This window comes from Typopeltis vanoorti, chromosome 11 (genome assembly GCF_054136105.1).
Source record: "Typopeltis vanoorti isolate ZY-2024b chromosome 11, IOZ_Tvanoo_1.0, whole genome shotgun sequence".
Classification (NCBI taxonomy): Eukaryota; Metazoa; Arthropoda; class Arachnida; order Uropygi; family Thelyphonidae; genus Typopeltis; species Typopeltis vanoorti.
The window spans coordinates 30259308-30278581 of NC_143559.1; the positions used below are offsets into that span (position 1 = coordinate 30259308).

A 19274-nucleotide genomic window follows, 5' to 3' on the forward strand; every position below is an offset into this window, starting at 1 on the left:
CTAACTCCTACTCATGAGCTTATTATACCTCATAATTAGAGCTGTGAATACAACTAAAAATACAAATCCTAAAATCTTGTTTATCTGAAGACTCACCAATATTTTCTCTCTCTCACACATACACACAAGTATGCTTCATATGCTAATAATCGCAACAAAAGACAACACAAGTTAACAATGTACATCAAATTTATAAGAAACAAGTTAGTTATCAACAATAATAGCAATACTTACTTGCGGCATATAATTGCTGGAATCTACTCTTGTTCCCTTAGGATATATTCTACTAAGCTGTCTTTTATTATAACTAAACAATAAGTTAAGACTCATATAGTAAACAATAGACATAAAACAATGACCCAACACATCATTACTATTAAAAATAATGGGATGCTTTTTTAGATATTAGATGAATTTCATTGCATGATAAGTGGTTTGAAAAAGCTATTTAGTTTCTAGAGCAGTGTTTCTCAATTATAAACAAAGATTTAAGTCTAACTTGTGGGATAAGGATTGACTATATGAACAAGAAGATGCAAGAAATTTCCAATTTAAATAACCAGATATTTCAATCTGAAACTTTCAGATCATCTTCAGTGTAACTGACGATTCAAAAAAGATAGAATAACAACAATAGATTTCATAAACAAGAAAAGTCACATACTAAAGTGGTCACAACACAGCAGGATACACAGAGTTGCTATTAATTACATTGCAGAATCTCTGAATCACTTATAAGAATTTTGATAAAGTATGACTTAGTAGTTACTTTCTTTCCTATTAATAAACTCTCCTTGATGTTGCCTTTCTCCAGGGAGAGGCAGTCTCTTTTCTTCTCAGGTGTTTACTAGGTCTCTTGCTGATTGCCTTCTCTCATATTTCAGATAAATAGGATGTTCTGTTGAAAAGAGACTACAGAAACATCAGTCCTGCATCTTCTATAAAACCCCTGTAAGCTGGTCTAGCTCAGCATGTACTAAACACTGATACAAAAAATTTCTGGCACTCATTCAATTTTTGTTTATTTAAGGAGAATAATGCACCTCTATATTGCACAACTTGAACTGTAATGACTATTTCCCTACCAAGAATTTGGGAAAGTCTCATTATTATTATTATTAATACTGGACCTCCATGGAGTCCAAAGATTCACTGTGAGACATTCACACTCTCATGCAAAAAATTATCAAACCACACCTTTAACCCATTCACAGTTTCTCCACTCACCACATTTTCAGGCAATGCATTTCCACTTGCCAATCATTCTCCATTAAAAGATCCTATTCCTCACTCCTGTGGTCACACCCTCCTTATACAGCTTCCAGGTATGGTCACTTGTTCTATCCTTGTCTCCCTCTAATCTATGAAAAATCTCTTCCAAATGAACCTGGTAATAACTCCTCACTAATTTATGTTTCAATCATGTCCTGCATTCCATAGACCTGAAACCAACTTGGTGAACCTTCTCTAACATATTCTTATCCCCCTTGAAAACCAGGTGACCAAATCTGCACATAGTAGTCCATATGCAACCTGATAAGTTTATACAAGGAAACCATAACCTCTTTGCTTCTACTTGTCAAGGTCCTCCACATCATTGCCATAATCCTTTGTGATGGTCTTACAGTGTTAGCAATGTGACCTCTAACTTCAAGTCTCTGTCCACCATCAGTCCAAAATTTCTCATCTCTTCCATCTCCTTCAAAATTTCTCCATTAATTATATACTCTTCATTCCAACTGCCTACCAAATTTCAAGACCTTGCAGTTCACAACTGAAAGCCTCACTTGCTTGCCCACTCACACAGCCTATTCTTCTGCAAAGCCAGATTGGCTCTGCTCCTCATAGTTCTTCCTAACTTTGCATCATCAACAAACAACTGCATATCGCCAGTTAAGTCTGACGCAATATTGTTAACATACAGTTAAACAATAATAACCCCAAAACAGATCCCTATCATACTTTGCTAGTGACCTTCCTTTTTGAGATCACTCCACATACAATAATGTGATAACTATCTGACACCTAATTACCTATCCAGCTCACTAGTCTCTTATCCAATCCCATCTGTATGAATTTAGTTACCACCTTGTCTTGTGGCAATTTATTGAAGGCCTTTGAAAAATCCAAGTATACCACTATATGTACATCTCCATCCTTATTATCAGATTTTTTTGTGTGTGTTTCATATATACTGTGCCATAATCACTCTAGCACACACCTCATTTCTCGCTTATGAAATCCATTGTTACTATTCTCAAGATGATCTGTGAGTTTCAGATTGAAATATCTGCTTATTTAGATTAGTAATAAACTGTCTTGTGTCTATATGCTTGTATAGTCTATTTTTGGATTACATAACTCTCCATCCTTGTACCAATGTATAATAAGCTTACATCCTCTAGTTAGTAGGTTTGATAACTGCTTGATAACAAAGTTATTATTAATCAAACAGATGCTGCCATAATGAAAAGAGCATTAATTTTGCAAAACTAAATATCATAAGATTTCTTAAGAGGTCAGCACATCATTAATATATAGTAATCTACCGTTTATCTGACCCTTCAATTATCAGAATGGAGAGTTCTGATAATTTGAGGGTCGGATGATTAGAGAACAATTACATGATGCAGTACCTGAAGTCTGTTGTTTTGAGGGTCAGATACATGGCAGATTACTGTAATTAACTGCTGATTAAATTCTGGAGATCAATGAATGAGCATATCTACGAATGGTATAACACATATCTATGCTGCTGCTTTGTAATATGAAGAAAATTTGATTGATTGTCAAATCTTTGTTGAATAGTAAACTTGGAATAAGAATGACGTGTCAAAACCTGTATACAATATGTACACACATACAGAAATGTGTGTGTGCATGTACATATACACAAGTGCATAGAGTCATAGCGCCAAACTAAATAATTCTGTGAGGCAAATGGATATTTGATACACTGAATGATCACTTTTTAGGAACACCTCATTTCGGAATATAAACAGTTCCTGAAGATGTTGAGTCACGTGGCTGCAGTTTGCTTTAAAAATCAGGCGAACAGGCATCCGATGGTTCTGTTTTTTTGTATTTGATGCATCAGAATGGGTAAAAGTCATAACTTAAATGACTTTGAGCATGGTACAATTGTTGGTGCCAGTATCTCACATCTGCTCTTCTGGGCTTTTCATGCACAACAGTGTTTAGGGAGTAACAGGAGTGGTGTAATCACCAGACAACTTCAAGCCAATGGTAGTTCTGTGGAAGCAAACAGCTCATTGATGCATGAGGTCAGAGAAGAATGACCTCGTGCATCAATTTATGTTTAGTCAAATTACAGCTCAGTAAACAGTGGTGGTCAGAACAACAATCGCATGCATGCTGTCACAAATGGGTTATATGGGAGACAATCATCCTGGAGCAGCTAAGAAGAGGAAGATGTGGCTTCAGTGGGCACGTGATCATCAACAGTGGACAGCTGACGACTTGAAAAATGTTGTCTGGTCTAGTGAGTGTCAGTTTGCACTGTATCATGCTGATAGTCGAACCAGAATATGGTAGCAATAACATGAGGTCATGGACCCTTCCTGCCAAGAAGCAACAATTCAAGCTAGTGGCAGAGGTATAATTGTGTGGGGAATGTTTTCTTGAAAGATGTTAGGTCCTCTGATATCAGGTGAACACCACCTGAATGCCACAACCTATCTTAATATCGTTGCTGATCATGTTCACCCATTTATGGCTGCAGTTTACTATTGTCAAATGAGTATTTTCAGCAAGACAATGTACCATGCCACAAAGCACATAGCATGTTGAAGTGGTTTGTGGAACATGAAAGCAAGTTTCCTTTTCTTCACTGATCAGCTCAGACCCTAGACCTAAATCCAATAGAGCATCTCTGGAATGAAGTCGAATGAGCAGTTTGTAGCAGCAATGTGCCACCATCCAATGTGCAACAATTGAGTAATGCCATTGTGACAGAATGGACAAGCATCACAAGAGGAACATTTTAGACACTTAATTGAAATTATGCTATAGAGAACATAGGCTGCTCTTAAGGCAAAAGGAGTCCCACTTATTATTAAATGCTGTTCCTAATAAAGCGACTACTCAGTGTGTGTGTATGTGTGTGTATTATGTGCACAGATATTGCCAGTTTTCCTGTTTTATTGTTATTATTACCATATTATCATCAAACCTCCATGGAAGACATCATTAAAAGTCCACACTCTCAAGCAAAAAGACCATCAAACCATGCTTAAACACATTTCAGTTTCTGCACTTACCATATAAACACTCAAGCAATTCATGTTCATGTAATTTTGACTAAGTCTGACATGCAGTCATTTCTTATATTTCCTATGAATGAAAATTTGAAGCCCTGACTCTTCTACAGGTTACACCCAAATTAGATTTCAAATGATTTCAACCTAATCAGAAACTTAGTTCAGGCTTCTTACATGGTTCAAGGTCTGCTAAACTCAATTTCTACAAAAATAGAGATATTTATAAGAACGGATAGAAACAAATTGCTTTGTTTAGTCATCTGGCTAAAATCACATCAAAACTGCAACTATGTCTCCTTAAACTCATACAAAACGGCAAATGATTCCGTTGTTATATACATAATGGAATCACAGAGATGCACATATAATTGTATGCATGCATCTCCATCCAAAAACTCAGTGTGGGAGACTCACACTAGTCATTATTTACAAAATATCTGTTATAGTCCTCCTTAAACTCAGTAACACAATGCATATTATGAGTGCCTCTGGAAACTCATTCACTACTCTCAAAGTAAAAAATCTAGCCTCACACAATTACTAACTACACTCTTAAAATTTTCAGGGATGACCTCTTGTTTATTCCCATCTTGCCATGTACTGCAAATGTTCCTCTGCATCTAGCCTGTAAAATAACTTGTAACTTTATGTTTCTATTATATCTGTTCTTTTCTGCATATCAAGCAAGTTTTGTAACCCACAGTCTTTAATCTATCCTCATAGGGAATATTTCAGAGGCTTATCATCATCTTGGCCACACCTCTGAATCCTCTCCACAAATTCCTTGTCCTCCAAGAAACTCAAACAACCAAATTTGAAACATAGTAGTTCAGATGTGTCCATATCCTAATAAAGAAGGATAACAACCCTCATTATTCTCTACTTTTATTATTATTACCCCAAGACCACATGGAGTCAAAGACTCACCTGGGAGGTCCTTTTATCACACACACACAGCTCATCATACCGTGCCTTGAACACATTCAAACTCCTTGCAGACACCACACTCTCAGGCAAGGCATTCCAATCATTTACAACTCTGCATGAAAAAAACCTGCCTCTCACTCCCCTACTCACACCCTCTTTATACAGTTTCCAGGGATGATCTCTGGTTCTCCCCGATCTCCCACTATTTTCTGTAGAACTTCTCCAGCATGATCCTACAACAACCCCTTACCAACTTATAGGTCTCTATCATATCTACCCTCTCACTCCTGTCCACCAGACTCTGCAAATTACATCTTCTCAATCTTTCCTCATACTTGACATTCCAGAGGTCATACCTTAGTCAGTCGCCTTTGGACCCTTTCCAACATCTCTTCATCCTTCTGAAAACCAAGTGACCCAATCTGGGCACAATAGTGCATGTGTGGCCTAATCAAAGCCTTATACAATGGAACAAGAATCTCCCTACTTCTACACATTAGTGTCCTCCACATCATTTCCAGAAGCCTTTGTGTTGTCTTCACAATTTTGGTTATGTGTACCCTAAATTTCAGATCCTTATCCATTATCACCCCCATGATCTCTTATTTTTTCCACCTCCAACAATATATCCTCGCCAAGCATAAATTCTGCATCCCATCTTCGTTTTACAAATTTTAAAATCTTACATTTTGCAACATTGAATTCCGTGCCCAATCACTCAATTTATTCAAGTCTTCTTGTAAGGTCACAACATCTTCACTACTCTTCAATGTTCGTCCCAACTTTGCATCATCTGCAAACAACTGAATATCTCCATCCAAACCTTCACCTATATTGTTAATATACAAGTTAAACAGTAATGGCCCCAAAACAGACCCCTGAGGCACTCCACTAGTGACTTTCCTTTTCCAGGATATCACTCCCCTATACACAACTTGTTGATACCTATCAGATAGCCAACCTCCAATTCAATGCACCAATCTAATATCTAACCCCATCCGCTCCAGTTTGACTATCAATTTATCATGAGGTACTTTATCGAAAGCCTTTGCAAAATCTAAGTATATTACTGTGTATCCCTATCCTCTGTCCAAGGAAGCAGTCGCTTTATTCTAATAAGTAAGTAGATTACTAAAACATGACATCCCTTTAGCAAATCCATGCTGTCCATCAAAGATAATACCATTGTTGTCAACCCAACTCTGGATCCTAGTTCTCACAAGCTTCTCCAACAACTTAACCACAACACCTGACACACAGATAGGTCTATAGTTTGATACTTGAGTTCGATCACCTCCTTTATGACGTGGCACAATCTTGCCCTCCTTCCACTCCTTAGGGACTTGACTGAGTGCAAGACTTGTATTAAAAAATATGTCAAGACAGGTGTCAACTCCCTCGCACATTCCTTCAGAATATGTGGTGATATATTATCAAGTCCCACAGCCTTATTAACATCTAGTTTACTCAATTCCCCAAACACCTCTTGCTCACTTACAGTCAGTCTCTCCTCCCCATCATCAACTGCTCTCAATCTCTCCATGAAGTCACATTCACAAGATTGAAAGATCTTTATGAACTGCTCATTAAGTATCTCCACCACACATTCTGCAACAGCTATCTTTATAACATTTTCTCCTATCATTATCATCCTTCCATAATCCTTCTTTCTTTGCTGGCTACATATCGAAAGAACTCCTTAGGATTCTTTTTGGCTTCATTAGCTAACTGCTGTTCATACCTCTCTTTAGCTACCCTCACCAACCAAGTCACCCTCCTTGGCTGGTCTTTGTAAACCTCATGGAAGTGGTTATTTCCGCTTCTCTTATGCTGCCTCCACAATGCCCTCTTTCTCTGTATCGCATGCTTAATCTCTTTATTCATCCATCTTACACCTACCTTATTTAACCTTCTCACCCTCGGAATACGCTTAGACATTGCATCTACTAGATAGTTTTTAAATATTCCCCAAGCTGCATTGATCTCTTTTCCAGCTAACTCCTCATTCCATGCTACACCCACAAGCTATCTCCAGAGCTCTTCATAATCACCCCCCCCCATACTTGTTAGCATATGTTGTTCAAAAAACAAGTGATCCTTTTAGTGATTTTGCAAGCTTTTTCAATATGCCCTCTGAACTTCCACCTTTCCACCATCATTCCTGAATCCCATCCTCATAAATTAATTCAGTCTAAAACACATTATTATTATTATATGGATATCTTCATGGAGTGATCACAGGAAACCAACAAACATTACTGACACAATACCTATCATAACTCTACTTAAACTTATTCACCATTGCAGCACTGACAACTACCTCTGGCATTCCATTCCACTCATTCACCACTCTCCAAGCAAAAACTTTGTTTGCAGATTTTTGCTTGAAGAGTTACTAAGTTACTTACTAACCAAACTCTTACACAACTTCCAGGAGTGACCCCTCTCCTTCATGTATTGAACAATTTCTTTGATTAATCTTATAAAATCTCTTTAATAACTTATGTTTCTATCATCTCTACTCTCCTTCACTTGTTAACTAAATTTTGCAGCAACCCACACACTTCTATATCTCTTCATAGGGAACACATTCCACAGACCTATCACCAGCTTGGTCACTCATCTCCACCACCTCCTGATCTAATCTTTTCATCCCAAAGTGCATAACCTTACACTATCACACTGAGTTGGAAACCATGGACTGCACTACTCATCAATTTAATTTATCCTGAACAATTTCTACATCACCTTTATACAGAATCAGAAAAAAAATAGGAAATTTCTCAAATCATTTCCTATATCAGTGATGAACAAACTAAATAGTAATTGCCAAGTTATATAGCTATGCAGCATGCCATTGGTTATGTTCATGGATTCTACTCCATCATAAGTGGATGAATAAGAGAAGAGTGAATGTATTTATGTAGGAAGTGTGATATGCTGAGGTACCATGAGGCTTGCTTGAACCAGAGCAAGAAACATGGACTAGTAAGCAAAATGGATGGTGGTGCAAATGGTAAGAAAAGTATGTGAAACAGATGAAGATAAGAGCACAACTAACAATAAGAAAACATGTTAGACTGAGAACAAAACACACAGTGCAATTAACAGTAAAATAATAAGTAGGACTGATGAGGAAAAATCACGTACAATTCATACCACACACTCATGAGTGGTGTTGTATAAATATTTGATCATTAGAGGTGTGGTAAATAAGATGAAAAATAAGATTTGTTTTGCTGGAGATAGAATGAGCAGACTAACTGAGGTGTTGGATATGAGGAGTAAGTGAGAAAAAGACATGGTAGTGGAGAAAGAAATTAATGAGTTGATTGAATAAAAGGAGATGGTAAGAATGAATATCAGGAGTTTATTCAGGAGAATAAAAGATAATAGTGTAGTAGGAAAGACAGTCCATATGATGCTCAAGTATGACAGTGATAAGCTGAGGCAGAGAAGAAAAAACTTGAATGGCATTTCAGTGAAAATGTATGAAGAGGAAGGAGTGCATTTTGATGTATGGGATGAGTTTGAGAAATGAATCTTGACAGGAATAGAGATTGAAGAGTATGATGTTTTTCATGAAGGCAGAAAAGGCAAAAGGGCAGTGGAATGTTGTTAATAAAATAAAATGAGCAGTGCCCATGCAAGTAGAGATGGTAAAAGGAATGCAGAACTACAAGGTTGGTGATCATGCAAAGCTCAGGAGAAATCATGCAGCTACATCATGGAATGAGGAATTGGATGGAAAGGAAATCTATGTTGCTTGGGTGCTATTCGATAAATATCCATCAGAGAAAAGATGTATAAAGAGGAAAATATATGAAAGAAGGCAGCATAAGATGAGATGTAATAATTAGTTGTACAAGAAGAACGAAGAGCAGGCAAGGAAGGTGACTTGTTTGGTAATTGTAGCAAAAACTGTAATGCCTCCATAGTGCAAATGGAAGAACAATGGGACATTGCTCCCTTCATCATGACAAGAGGAATCTTATCATGATCAAAATTGAAAGATTCAAAAAGCCCATAAAACTGGGCCTTTTCAAATAAAGGTGAGTCCAATCTCATACAGAGGTAGCAAGGTTTTTCTCTTGGAAACTCTGGATTTTCATTCCATATACAGACAAATTGGCCATGAAAATACACACATTTTGCAGACAAAAAATACGGTTGTTGGTGATAGCAGCAGGTGGAAGATTATGTAAGGGAGATGGAGGATGACTGTTGTATAGTAGAACACCCTCCTGTAATGAGTCTTTCAACTCCTTGAAAATGTCACATAATAATAATAAAACTGCATTATGAGCAGCAGTTAGCTAATAAATCTTTAAAAAAAAAAAGTTCTTTTGATATGTAGCCAGCCAAAGAAGGAATGATTATGGAAGAATGATATTGGTTGGTGAAAATGATACCTACTGTGGATAATACAGTCGGGATATTAAATGATCAGTTCATAAAGGTATTTCATCCTTGTGAATATGATATTCAGTTTTTGTGCAGTGAAAAGAGAGGAAGAGATACTGACTGCGAATGAACAGGAGGTATATAGAGAATTGAACTTTATGTTAATAATAAGGCTGTGGAACTTGATAATATATCACATATTATGGTGAGAATGTGATATGGAATTGACATCTTCCTTGACATACTTGTTTAATGTGAGTCTTACAATATGCCAAGTTGCAAAGTAGTGAAATGAAGGGAGATTGCTACTTCATAAGGAAAGTAACAAAATTCAAGCTTCACACTGTGAGTAAATCTACATCTAGCATTGTGGTTGAAGTGTTGGAGAGGTTAGTGATGATCAAGATCCAGAATTGAGTACTTAACAGTATCATTCTCTTTGAAGGGTAACATGGTGAGATAAAGGAAGATCATGTTTTAGTAATCTGCTCACTTATTACAATAAGGTGACAGTTGTATTGGACAGGGGAAATGCATACATAATGGTATACTTAGATTTTGCAAAGGCTTTTGCTAGATTGCCACATTATAAGTTGAAAGTTAAACTGGAACCAACTCGGTTCGATAATATTACTGTGCATCAAATTGGAGATTGTCTATCTGATAGGTGTCAGCAAGTGGCATATGGTGGAACAATATGCCAGAAGAGGAAAGCTTCCAGGTTCTATTTTAGGACCACTATGTTTAATATGTATGTTAATGATATTAGGTAATGTTTGAATGGAGATATTAAATTGTTTGCAGATGCAAATTTAGGAAGAACTATGAGGAGTACAGAAGAAGTGACTTTACAAGAGGGCTTGAATAGATGCAAAGTTATGGTTTTCAAATTTGGAAAACAAAGATTGGATGCAAAGTATACATTTGGTGGGGAGCACATAAGAGATCTTGGGGATGATAGTGTATAAGGACTTAAAATTCCAAAGAAACATTTCTAAAATTGTGAGAATAGGACAATGGATTTTAGTAATGATGTCGAAGACACTCACTTTTAGAAGATTATGGTCCCATTGTACAAGGCCTTGATTAGGCCACATATGGACTACTGTGCACAGATTTCATTGTCTGGTTTTTAAAAGGATAAAAAGATATTGGAAATGGTTCAGAGGTGATTGTCTCAGGCAGTTTTTAATCTTGAAAATGTTAAATATGAAGAAAGGCTGAAAAAATGAAGAGGTGGATAGGAGGAGGGAGGGAGAGATATGATAGACACATAAGTTGGTAAGGGGTTTTTATCAGATTAACATGAAAGAGGTTTTTATAGAATGTTTGGGAGAACAAGAGGTCATTCCTGGAAGCTATATAAAGAGGACGTGAGTAAAATAGCAAGAATTTTTTTTTTTTTTTAATGAAGAGTGATGAATGATTGGAATTACTGTCTGAGAGTGTAGTGATTGCAGAGAAAACAAGTGCTTTTAATGTACAGTATGATGAAATGTGTGTAACAAAAGAACCTCCTATGATGAATGACTCCACGAAGATCTGATGATAATAATGACCTTTTCTTTAGCTTACTGAACCTCTAAGGTTCTTTGCTACAAGCCAACTTTTTCCATTGTTTTTTGTCTTGAGCTCTTCCAGTCCAGGTTCCCATCTCTTTTTGGATATTACCCTTATACTGTTGTAATTGTCTTCATTTAGGTCACTTTCCATCAGGCCTTATCTAGACTACTTGTTTAGCTATTCTTTCCTCACCTAATCTATCCACATGTCCAAAACATCTCAATCTGTGAGCTCTGATTTCATCAGTTAAGTAGTGGGAATCTATAGAGTTTATATAGAGTTATCTAACATTTATGTGAACACTATGAGAAGGCAATTTGTCATTTTGATAACTGAATGTTGGATAATTGAATTACAATTTTTTAACTAAGAAAAGAAAAGATTCATGTTTTGCATTTTTCAGGATATTAGCTGTATCTAGCCAGATATTACTGGCAGTATGGAATAGGAGATTAGATATACTACATTCTCTTTTAGATATAATTTGCAAGCTATGTATTTCTTCAGGAGCTATCATGTAATTGTAACTGCAGCTGAAGGTACTAATAGCTTCTCTCTAGATTGGAACTGATGACAAATTAATGATGATTTCTCCTGGTGGTAACTGTGGCTTTAAACTTGTAATTAATTTGCTATCATCTGTATGAAATTATGATTAATTTACATAATTAATTGTAATTTCTGGTGGTAAGTGCAGCTTCCATATATCTTTTTGGCCAGATTGGTAAATTTTTTAATGTGGCTGGCTTTCACTTTCTTGAATCATTTTTGTGCTGAAGCATCTGAGGCACTAGAGAGAATTGTCCAAAGCTTATCTTGCAGTGCATGACTTTGTCAACACAAGTCCCACTTGTGTTGAAAACATGGCTTGTATGTTGTCAATCTGCTCTCATAAAAGAGAGAAGCTAGTACCACAGTAAATGGCATAGTGCTTTAGGAGACTTAAATTTGTCCTTGATTTTGACACAAGTGGAAATAATGCCTGAATCATAGCAGCATTAATAATAACCTAATAAAATGTTAATTATTCTTACTCAATGTTTATTTCTTATAATATGCAAAAACATCAGTGTCTAACTCCCGTATACCATGTTTGTGATCTTACGGAAGTGGTATAGAACACAAAGTTCATCAATTTGTTTCAATTTGTTTGATGTTGCTCTTGCCACTAAACTTGCCTATCTTCACCACATTTTTAACCAATGGCTGTTATAGCCATAGGCTAAAAGCCAACCATTTCTCTCCCTAATACATGAATGAAACAGCAAAACTTCCCATATATCCAAGGCACATCTAAAAAGACAGCTAGAGTGCTTAATAAATATAATCTCCACACCACATTTAAAAACCATTTCAGCTAAATGTTTTTCTAGTAGCCCTCATCCATCCCTCCCCCAAGAGCAAATACCATCCTTTATTATATCCTCAAGTGAATTGTGAATTGGTTTACTATAGTCAGATAGCAAGATCTACTGATATCCACTTTGAAGAACAAAAGAAATACATTCATCACTGTAGTTATTTCAAGTTGGGATGGATATATCATACTTCAGATAATTCCTTTACATGGGATTCGATGGAAGAAAGCTAAAGTACTACACAGAAGTCATAAAAAATCAGAGTGTGTCCCAAACCTCAAGAAGTATGGCTGTATTAAATTACCAGAAATCTGATGGCGTTATTTTAAGATCAACTTATACTTGTGAATTTCTCTTTATCCAACAACTGATGGTGCCAAATTAGGACTTTAGCTCTTTTGGTTATCCATTACAATTTTAAAACTTTCAACTAACTGATTCTTAGTGACAAACTATTTGTGCGTTTGAAGATGCTGTTTCAGCTAAATGTTTCAGCTAAATAAATATATTTATCTTGTTCCTTGGTGTTATAAATTCAACTGCAAAATTACAGGTGAACAGCTGCCAAAACCGAGGCATGTCTGTGGCAGGCAATGTAGACTAAGAAATCAACCATGGATCTAAGAGTGGTGGAATTTATACTGGTGGATGTTCATTAACTGGTGGGTCTGTAGGTGGAGAAGTTGAATGATGTTAATTTTCTGCATTGTTTTGGAGAAAACTTTTTTTTTAATAGGTCTAAGACATTTAGTATTCTTCCAATGTCTTTTGGCAATTAGTGCTCTGTTTCTGTACGGTAAGAGGCAGTTTTGCCTTGTTCATCTTTGTAGGAGTTGGAGGAGAAGAGTGATGCCAGTAGGCCAGCTTTAAAGATTTGCAGATGTGCAAATATTGCATCCAGAGGCCTGAAATAATATATTACTGAAACCCTCCAGTAATGTATAAGACCACCATATTCAGGAACAGACTATCTACTTGCCATCCAAATCCAAACCCAAATTGAAATATGTAAATTCTGTTACAGCTAAATCTCAAAACCAGTCCAGAAATAGACTACATCAATCCAACAGACCCTGTAACACACTTTGACCACCTTCATCTAGTACTTTTGAAAATGAACAATGTATTATTCGTATAGTTGTTATCCCCAAACAAGCTGTATTCCACGAGTGAAGAAGAGGACAAAATATGGTGTTAAATGGGCGACAAACAATATCAAACAGGAACTGCAGGTTGAAGAGGTTATGGAAGAGATATAAGGAGAGGGATGGAGAGCAGACGCATGAAGAATATAAGACTCAGGCCAGGAGAGTAACTAGTATGGAAGGAAGATGAAACTGCAATATGAGAAGAGATTGGCCCTAAGATCCAAAGAAAATCCTAGGGAATTTTTTTAGCTATGTGGCCAGTAGGAGGAGAAATGATTGTGGAAGAATGACATTATGGGATAAAAATGGGAATAGAGTGACTAATGCAGAGGACAGAGTAGAGTTGTTCAATGAACTTTATTGGAGTATTTCATCCTGGAGGAGTCAGTTTTAATGCTAGAAGAACTGGGCAGGTTTGAGGTTTAGAGGTACAGGAGGAAAGTGTGTTTCAAATACTGAGTACTCTGAATGTCAGAAGCTGTGGGACAGGATGGTATTTCACTACAAGTTTTGAGAGAATGTGCTAGGGAACTGGCAGTGCCTTTGACCTGGCTTTTCAATGAAAAGCCAGGTCAAAGGCACTTGACCTGGCTTGGTTGATGAGAGAAAGGCATAGTCTGCTTCTTCTTTTTTTTTTTTAATTTTCCAAAAGCATTTGACAGACCTGATATTTAAGTTGCAGCAGATGGGTTTAAATGTCAGGTTAGTCATTTTGAAAGTTTATTTTTCACTTGGTTAGAGTATAATAAATTTAGGTAGAGATGACCTGCTAATGCTTCTGCCTATATCTCAACTTGGGCCTGGCTCCCACTGAGGAGACCTCAATAAAGGTCGAAACTAGTCTGGGTAGTGGCCCTTCCCTTAATGCATAACATTAGACATATCCGCAAGGAGATGTGTTTTGCATTATAGGAGATACTGAGACAGGAGTGTTGGTAGCTTGCTCCACCTTCGCAATGAGTTTCCCTGGTGTTGTACCACCTTACCCCCAGTACTGAAGATACTTTCAGGTGCAAACTTTGTTTGCTCACACTTGGATAAAGGATTAAACTAAATTTATTATAGTCAGGTTAGTCAACTGGATTCGGGATTGCTATCTGATAGATATCAGAGAGTTGTGTATGGTGGGGCAATATCAAGGAGACAGAAGGTTACAAGCAGGGTCCCATAGGACTCAGTATTGGGACTTGTATTGTTTAACCTTTATACCAATGACATTGTCAGTGGATTGCAAGGGGATATTCAATTGTTTGCAGATGATGTGAAGCTAAGAAGGGTTATTAGTAATAGTGCAGATATGGCAAACCTGCAAGAGGATTTGAATAAACTAGACAGATGGGCAAATGAATGTGGGTGGTGTCGGTTTAATGCAGCAAAATGGAAGGTCTTGAAGTTTAGGATACATCGATGAGAGGCTGAATACTCTGTTGGAGGAGTTGTACTGGAGGAAGTAGGAGAGACAAGAGATCTGGGGTTGATAATTCATAGAAACCGGAAATTCAGGAAACATATTGCAAATATGGTGAAGGTAACCCAGAGGATTGCTGAAATACTGAGAAAGATGCTGACCTGCAGAGATAAGAGTTGTCATTCCATTGTATAAAGCCCTCATCAGACCACACTTTGACTATTGTTCTCAGATTTGGTCCCCAGGATTTGAAGGGGATAAATTAACTGTGGAAAGGGTACAAAGGCAGATAACAAAGATGGTTTCAGGACTGAACAAGGATAGTTATGAGGATCGGCTGAGGGAATGTGGACTGCAGAGTTTGGTAGATAGGAGGAGAGGTGATATGATTGAGACTTTTAAACTGTTGAGAGGTGGTTACAGGGTTGACACTGGGGAGTTCTTTCGCTTGGTTGAACAGCAGAAAGGAGTGATGACAAGAGGCCATCCCTGGAAGTTATGAAAGGAAGCTGTTAACAAGAGAGTGAGGAGTGGTTTCTTTGCATGGAGGGTAGTTGAACCATGGAGAGCATTGCCTGATAGAATGGGGAGAGCACGAATAGTCAATGACTTCAAGGAGTGGTATGATACACTGGTGTTTTTTAGGAAGGACCTCCCACGATAAATCTTTTGACTTTATGGAGGCCTGAATAATAATAATAATAACAACTAAAAATAGTAATTGCATCTTTCTTAAAGTAGTGTAAAAGAAAGAAAGATGTACAAAACTGCAGACTTTGTGCCAATTAGAATGTCAATAGAAAAAGTATATAAATAATATAATGCACACTAGATTGCAAAATCATTTGCAGAAATACATTATCTCTCAAAACCATATCTAATTTCAAAAAACTAACCAAAATATTTTTTGGTTAGTTTCTCATCAGGATAGGAGGGGAAAGCGTGGTGGTGGGGTACTGCTTATGATAAGTGATGACCTATGTCCTCTAAGAGTGGAGGCTTTGGAAGGAAGTGAGACAAATGATTTTGAGAGTGTATGGTGTGAGGTAGAAGTAGGCAAGACAGGATATTTAGTGGGGTGTTGCCACAGACCCAGGAGCACAGAGGATGGGGACTAGGAGATGTTTAGACAGCTAAGTTTGGCAAGTGCAAGAAGAATGATTGTTATGGGAGATTTAACTACAGTAGTATAAATTGGAGTGAGGAAGATGCAAGTAGCAATAGGGGAATGGAATTTCTAGCATTCTTGAGGGACAAATGTCTTAGGCAACATGTAACAGAGGGAACAAGAGGTTCAAGAGTTTTGGATTTGGTTATAGCATCAGAAGAGTTGATAATAACTGAGTTGCCATCTCTCCCACCAGTTGGAGAGAGTGACCATATGGTTTTGACTTGGAAAATGAATAGACATGCAGCAGTATCAAAGAGATGGGAACTTATGTGGAATTATAATGCAGGTGATTATAATAGTCTAAGACGTCAACTTCGGGAAGTTTGATGGAGGGAGGAATTGGAAGGCCGGGATATCATTAGTGCATGAGAAATTGTGAAAGAATATTTGTTAGCAGCAATGGTAAGTTGTATACCACGAGGGAACAAGAGGACACAATTTGGAGTAAACTGGATGACAAACAATATTAAACAGGAATTACATGCGAAAAATAGTCTATGGAAGAGATATAAGGAGACAGGTGAAGAGAAGATGCATGAAGAATATAAGACACAGGCCAGAAGAGTGACTAGTGTGGTAAGAAAAGCGAAACTGGAATATAAGAGATTGGCCCTAAGATCCAAAGAAAATCCTAGGGAATTTTTTAGCTATGTGGCCAGTAGGAGGAGAAATGACTGTGGAAGAATTATATTGTGGAATAAAAATGGGAATAGAGTGACTGATGCAGAGGACATAGTCGAATTGTTCAATGAACATTTTATTGGAGTATTTCATCCTAGAGGAGTCGGTTTTAATGCTAGAGGTATAGGGCTGGTTCGAGGTTTAGAAATACAGGAGGAGAGTGTGTTTCAGATACCGAGTACTCTGGATGTCAGTAAAGCTGTGGGACTGGATGGTATTTCACCCTGAGTTTTGAGAGAATGTGCTAGAGAACTGACAGTGCCTTTAACCTGGCTTTTCAATGAAATTCTGGCTTTGGCAAAGGTGCCCAGGGAATGGAAGGAAGGTAAGATAGTGCCATTGCATAAGGGTGGTAACAGACTGGAAGTGTCTAATTATAGGCCAGTCTGTGTGTCATCAGTAGTTGTTAAGATCTTGGAGAAAGTAGTGAGGGACCATATACAGCACTGGGCAGATGAGGGTAATGTTCTCTGTGAGAGTCAACATGGATTTGTGAAAGGGTGCACTTGTTTTAGCAATATGCTAGCCTTTTATAATAAAGTTATAAGAATATTAGATGAGGGAAAGGCATATACTGCAATTTTCTTAGACTTAGCGAAGGAATTTGACAGGGTGTCACATGATAAGCTGATATTTAAGTTGCAGCACATGGATCTGGATGTCAGATTGGTCAACTGGATTCAGTATTGGCTGTCTGATAGGTATCACAGAGTTGTGTATGGTGGAGCAGTTTCAAGGAGGCAAGGATTACAAATGGGGTCCCACAGGGCTCAGTACTAGGACCTATATTGTTTAACCTTTATATCAATGACATTGCCAGTGGATTGCAAAGGGATATTCAGTTGTTTGCGGATGATGCGAAGCTGGGAAGGATTATTATTAATACTGCAGATGTGGTAGCCCTGCAAGAGGATTTAAATAAGATAGATAGATGGGCAAATGAATGGGGATGTCAGTGTAATGCAGCAAAATGTAAGGTCTTGAGGTTTGGGAAACATCGATGGGATGCTGCATACTCTATGGGAGGAGTTATTCTGGAAGAAGTAGGGGAGACAAGAGATCTGGGGTTGATGATTGATAGAAACCTGATGTTTAGGGGACATATTGTAAAGGTGGTGAAGGTAACACAGAGGATTGCTGCAATTATGAGAAGGACACTGACCTGCAGAGATAAGAGGGTTATCATTCCATTGTATAAGTCTCTGATCAGACCACACTTGGACTATTGTTCTCAGATTTGGTCCCCAGGATTTGAAGGGGATAAATTAACTGTGGAAAGGATACAAAGGCGGATGACAAAGATGGTTTCAGGACTGTTCAAGGATAGTTATGAGGATCGGCTGAGGGAATGTAGACTGCAGAGTTTGGTGGATAGAAGAAGGAGAGGTGATATGATTGAGACTTTTAAACTGTTGAGAGGTGGTTACAGGGTTGACACTGGGGAGTTCTTTCACTTGGTTGAACAGCGGGAAGGAGTCATGAGAAGAGGCCATCCCTGGAAGTTATGAAAGGAAACTGTGAGCAAGAGGGTGAGGAGTGGTTTCTTTGCGTGGAGGGTGGTTGTACCGTGGAATGCATTGCCTGATGGAGTGGTGGGAGCGAGAATGGTCAATGAGTTTAAAGAGTGGTATGATAGACTTTGTGTTTCTTAGGGGGGACCTGCTCTCGATGAGTCTTGACAGACTTTATGTTCTTAGGAAGGACCTCCCACGATGAGTCTTTTGACTCTATGGAGGCCTGAATAATAATAATAATAATAATAATATTGCCAAATGACACCTGTTTAATGTGAGGAAGCTGTATTCCTCGGTAGGGAAAGTATGTGGAAAACTGAAACCAGATAGCAAAAATAAGTATAGTCTACATCAAAGGTATACACACATATCAACATGGTGATGTGTTTGAGCCTCACATGGTGCAATATACAGGGTGTTCGGGATAAATTTGACATATTTATAATTAATTATATTTTTCCGTAAGTTACATGTATTAACACACACTTCTCTTCATTTAAAAGTTTGGACCCTTCTTCATTCATATAAAAGATGTCAGAAAGGATGGATAGCTGGAACCCACCTGAATCATGGAAGAGAATAACTTGTATCATGATGATTCGTGCCCGCCATCAAAATAAGGATATTACGACTGCTGCCCAATGCTCCCTGAATACAGTAAAAACAATCAGGCATGAACTAGAGACTTGCAATGGTGACTACGACGATGTAGCAAGAAGAAAGATCCCTAGCAGACGATCTGATTGCGTTCGTACAGCAGAATTCCTCGTAAATCTGCAGGAACAGGTGTTGAAGAACCCTGGCATTGGAATTCGGGCTT

At 37.7% G+C, this 19274-nt stretch overlaps 1 protein-coding gene across 3 annotated transcripts in view; it reads right to left on the bottom strand.

Moving 5' to 3' along the window:
- LOC150101407 (1-phosphatidylinositol 4,5-bisphosphate phosphodiesterase classes I and II-like) overlaps positions 1-19274 on the bottom strand; it is a 965056-nt gene that overhangs the window by 330319 nt on the left and 615463 nt on the right. For all 3 annotated transcript variants that reach the window (XM_090400893.1, XM_090400892.1, XM_090400891.1), the window contains one exon: positions 235-307. In XM_090400893.1, the coding sequence (XP_090257019.1) occupies positions 235-307 (73 nt within the window). The remainder of the gene's footprint in view (positions 1-234; positions 308-19274) is intronic.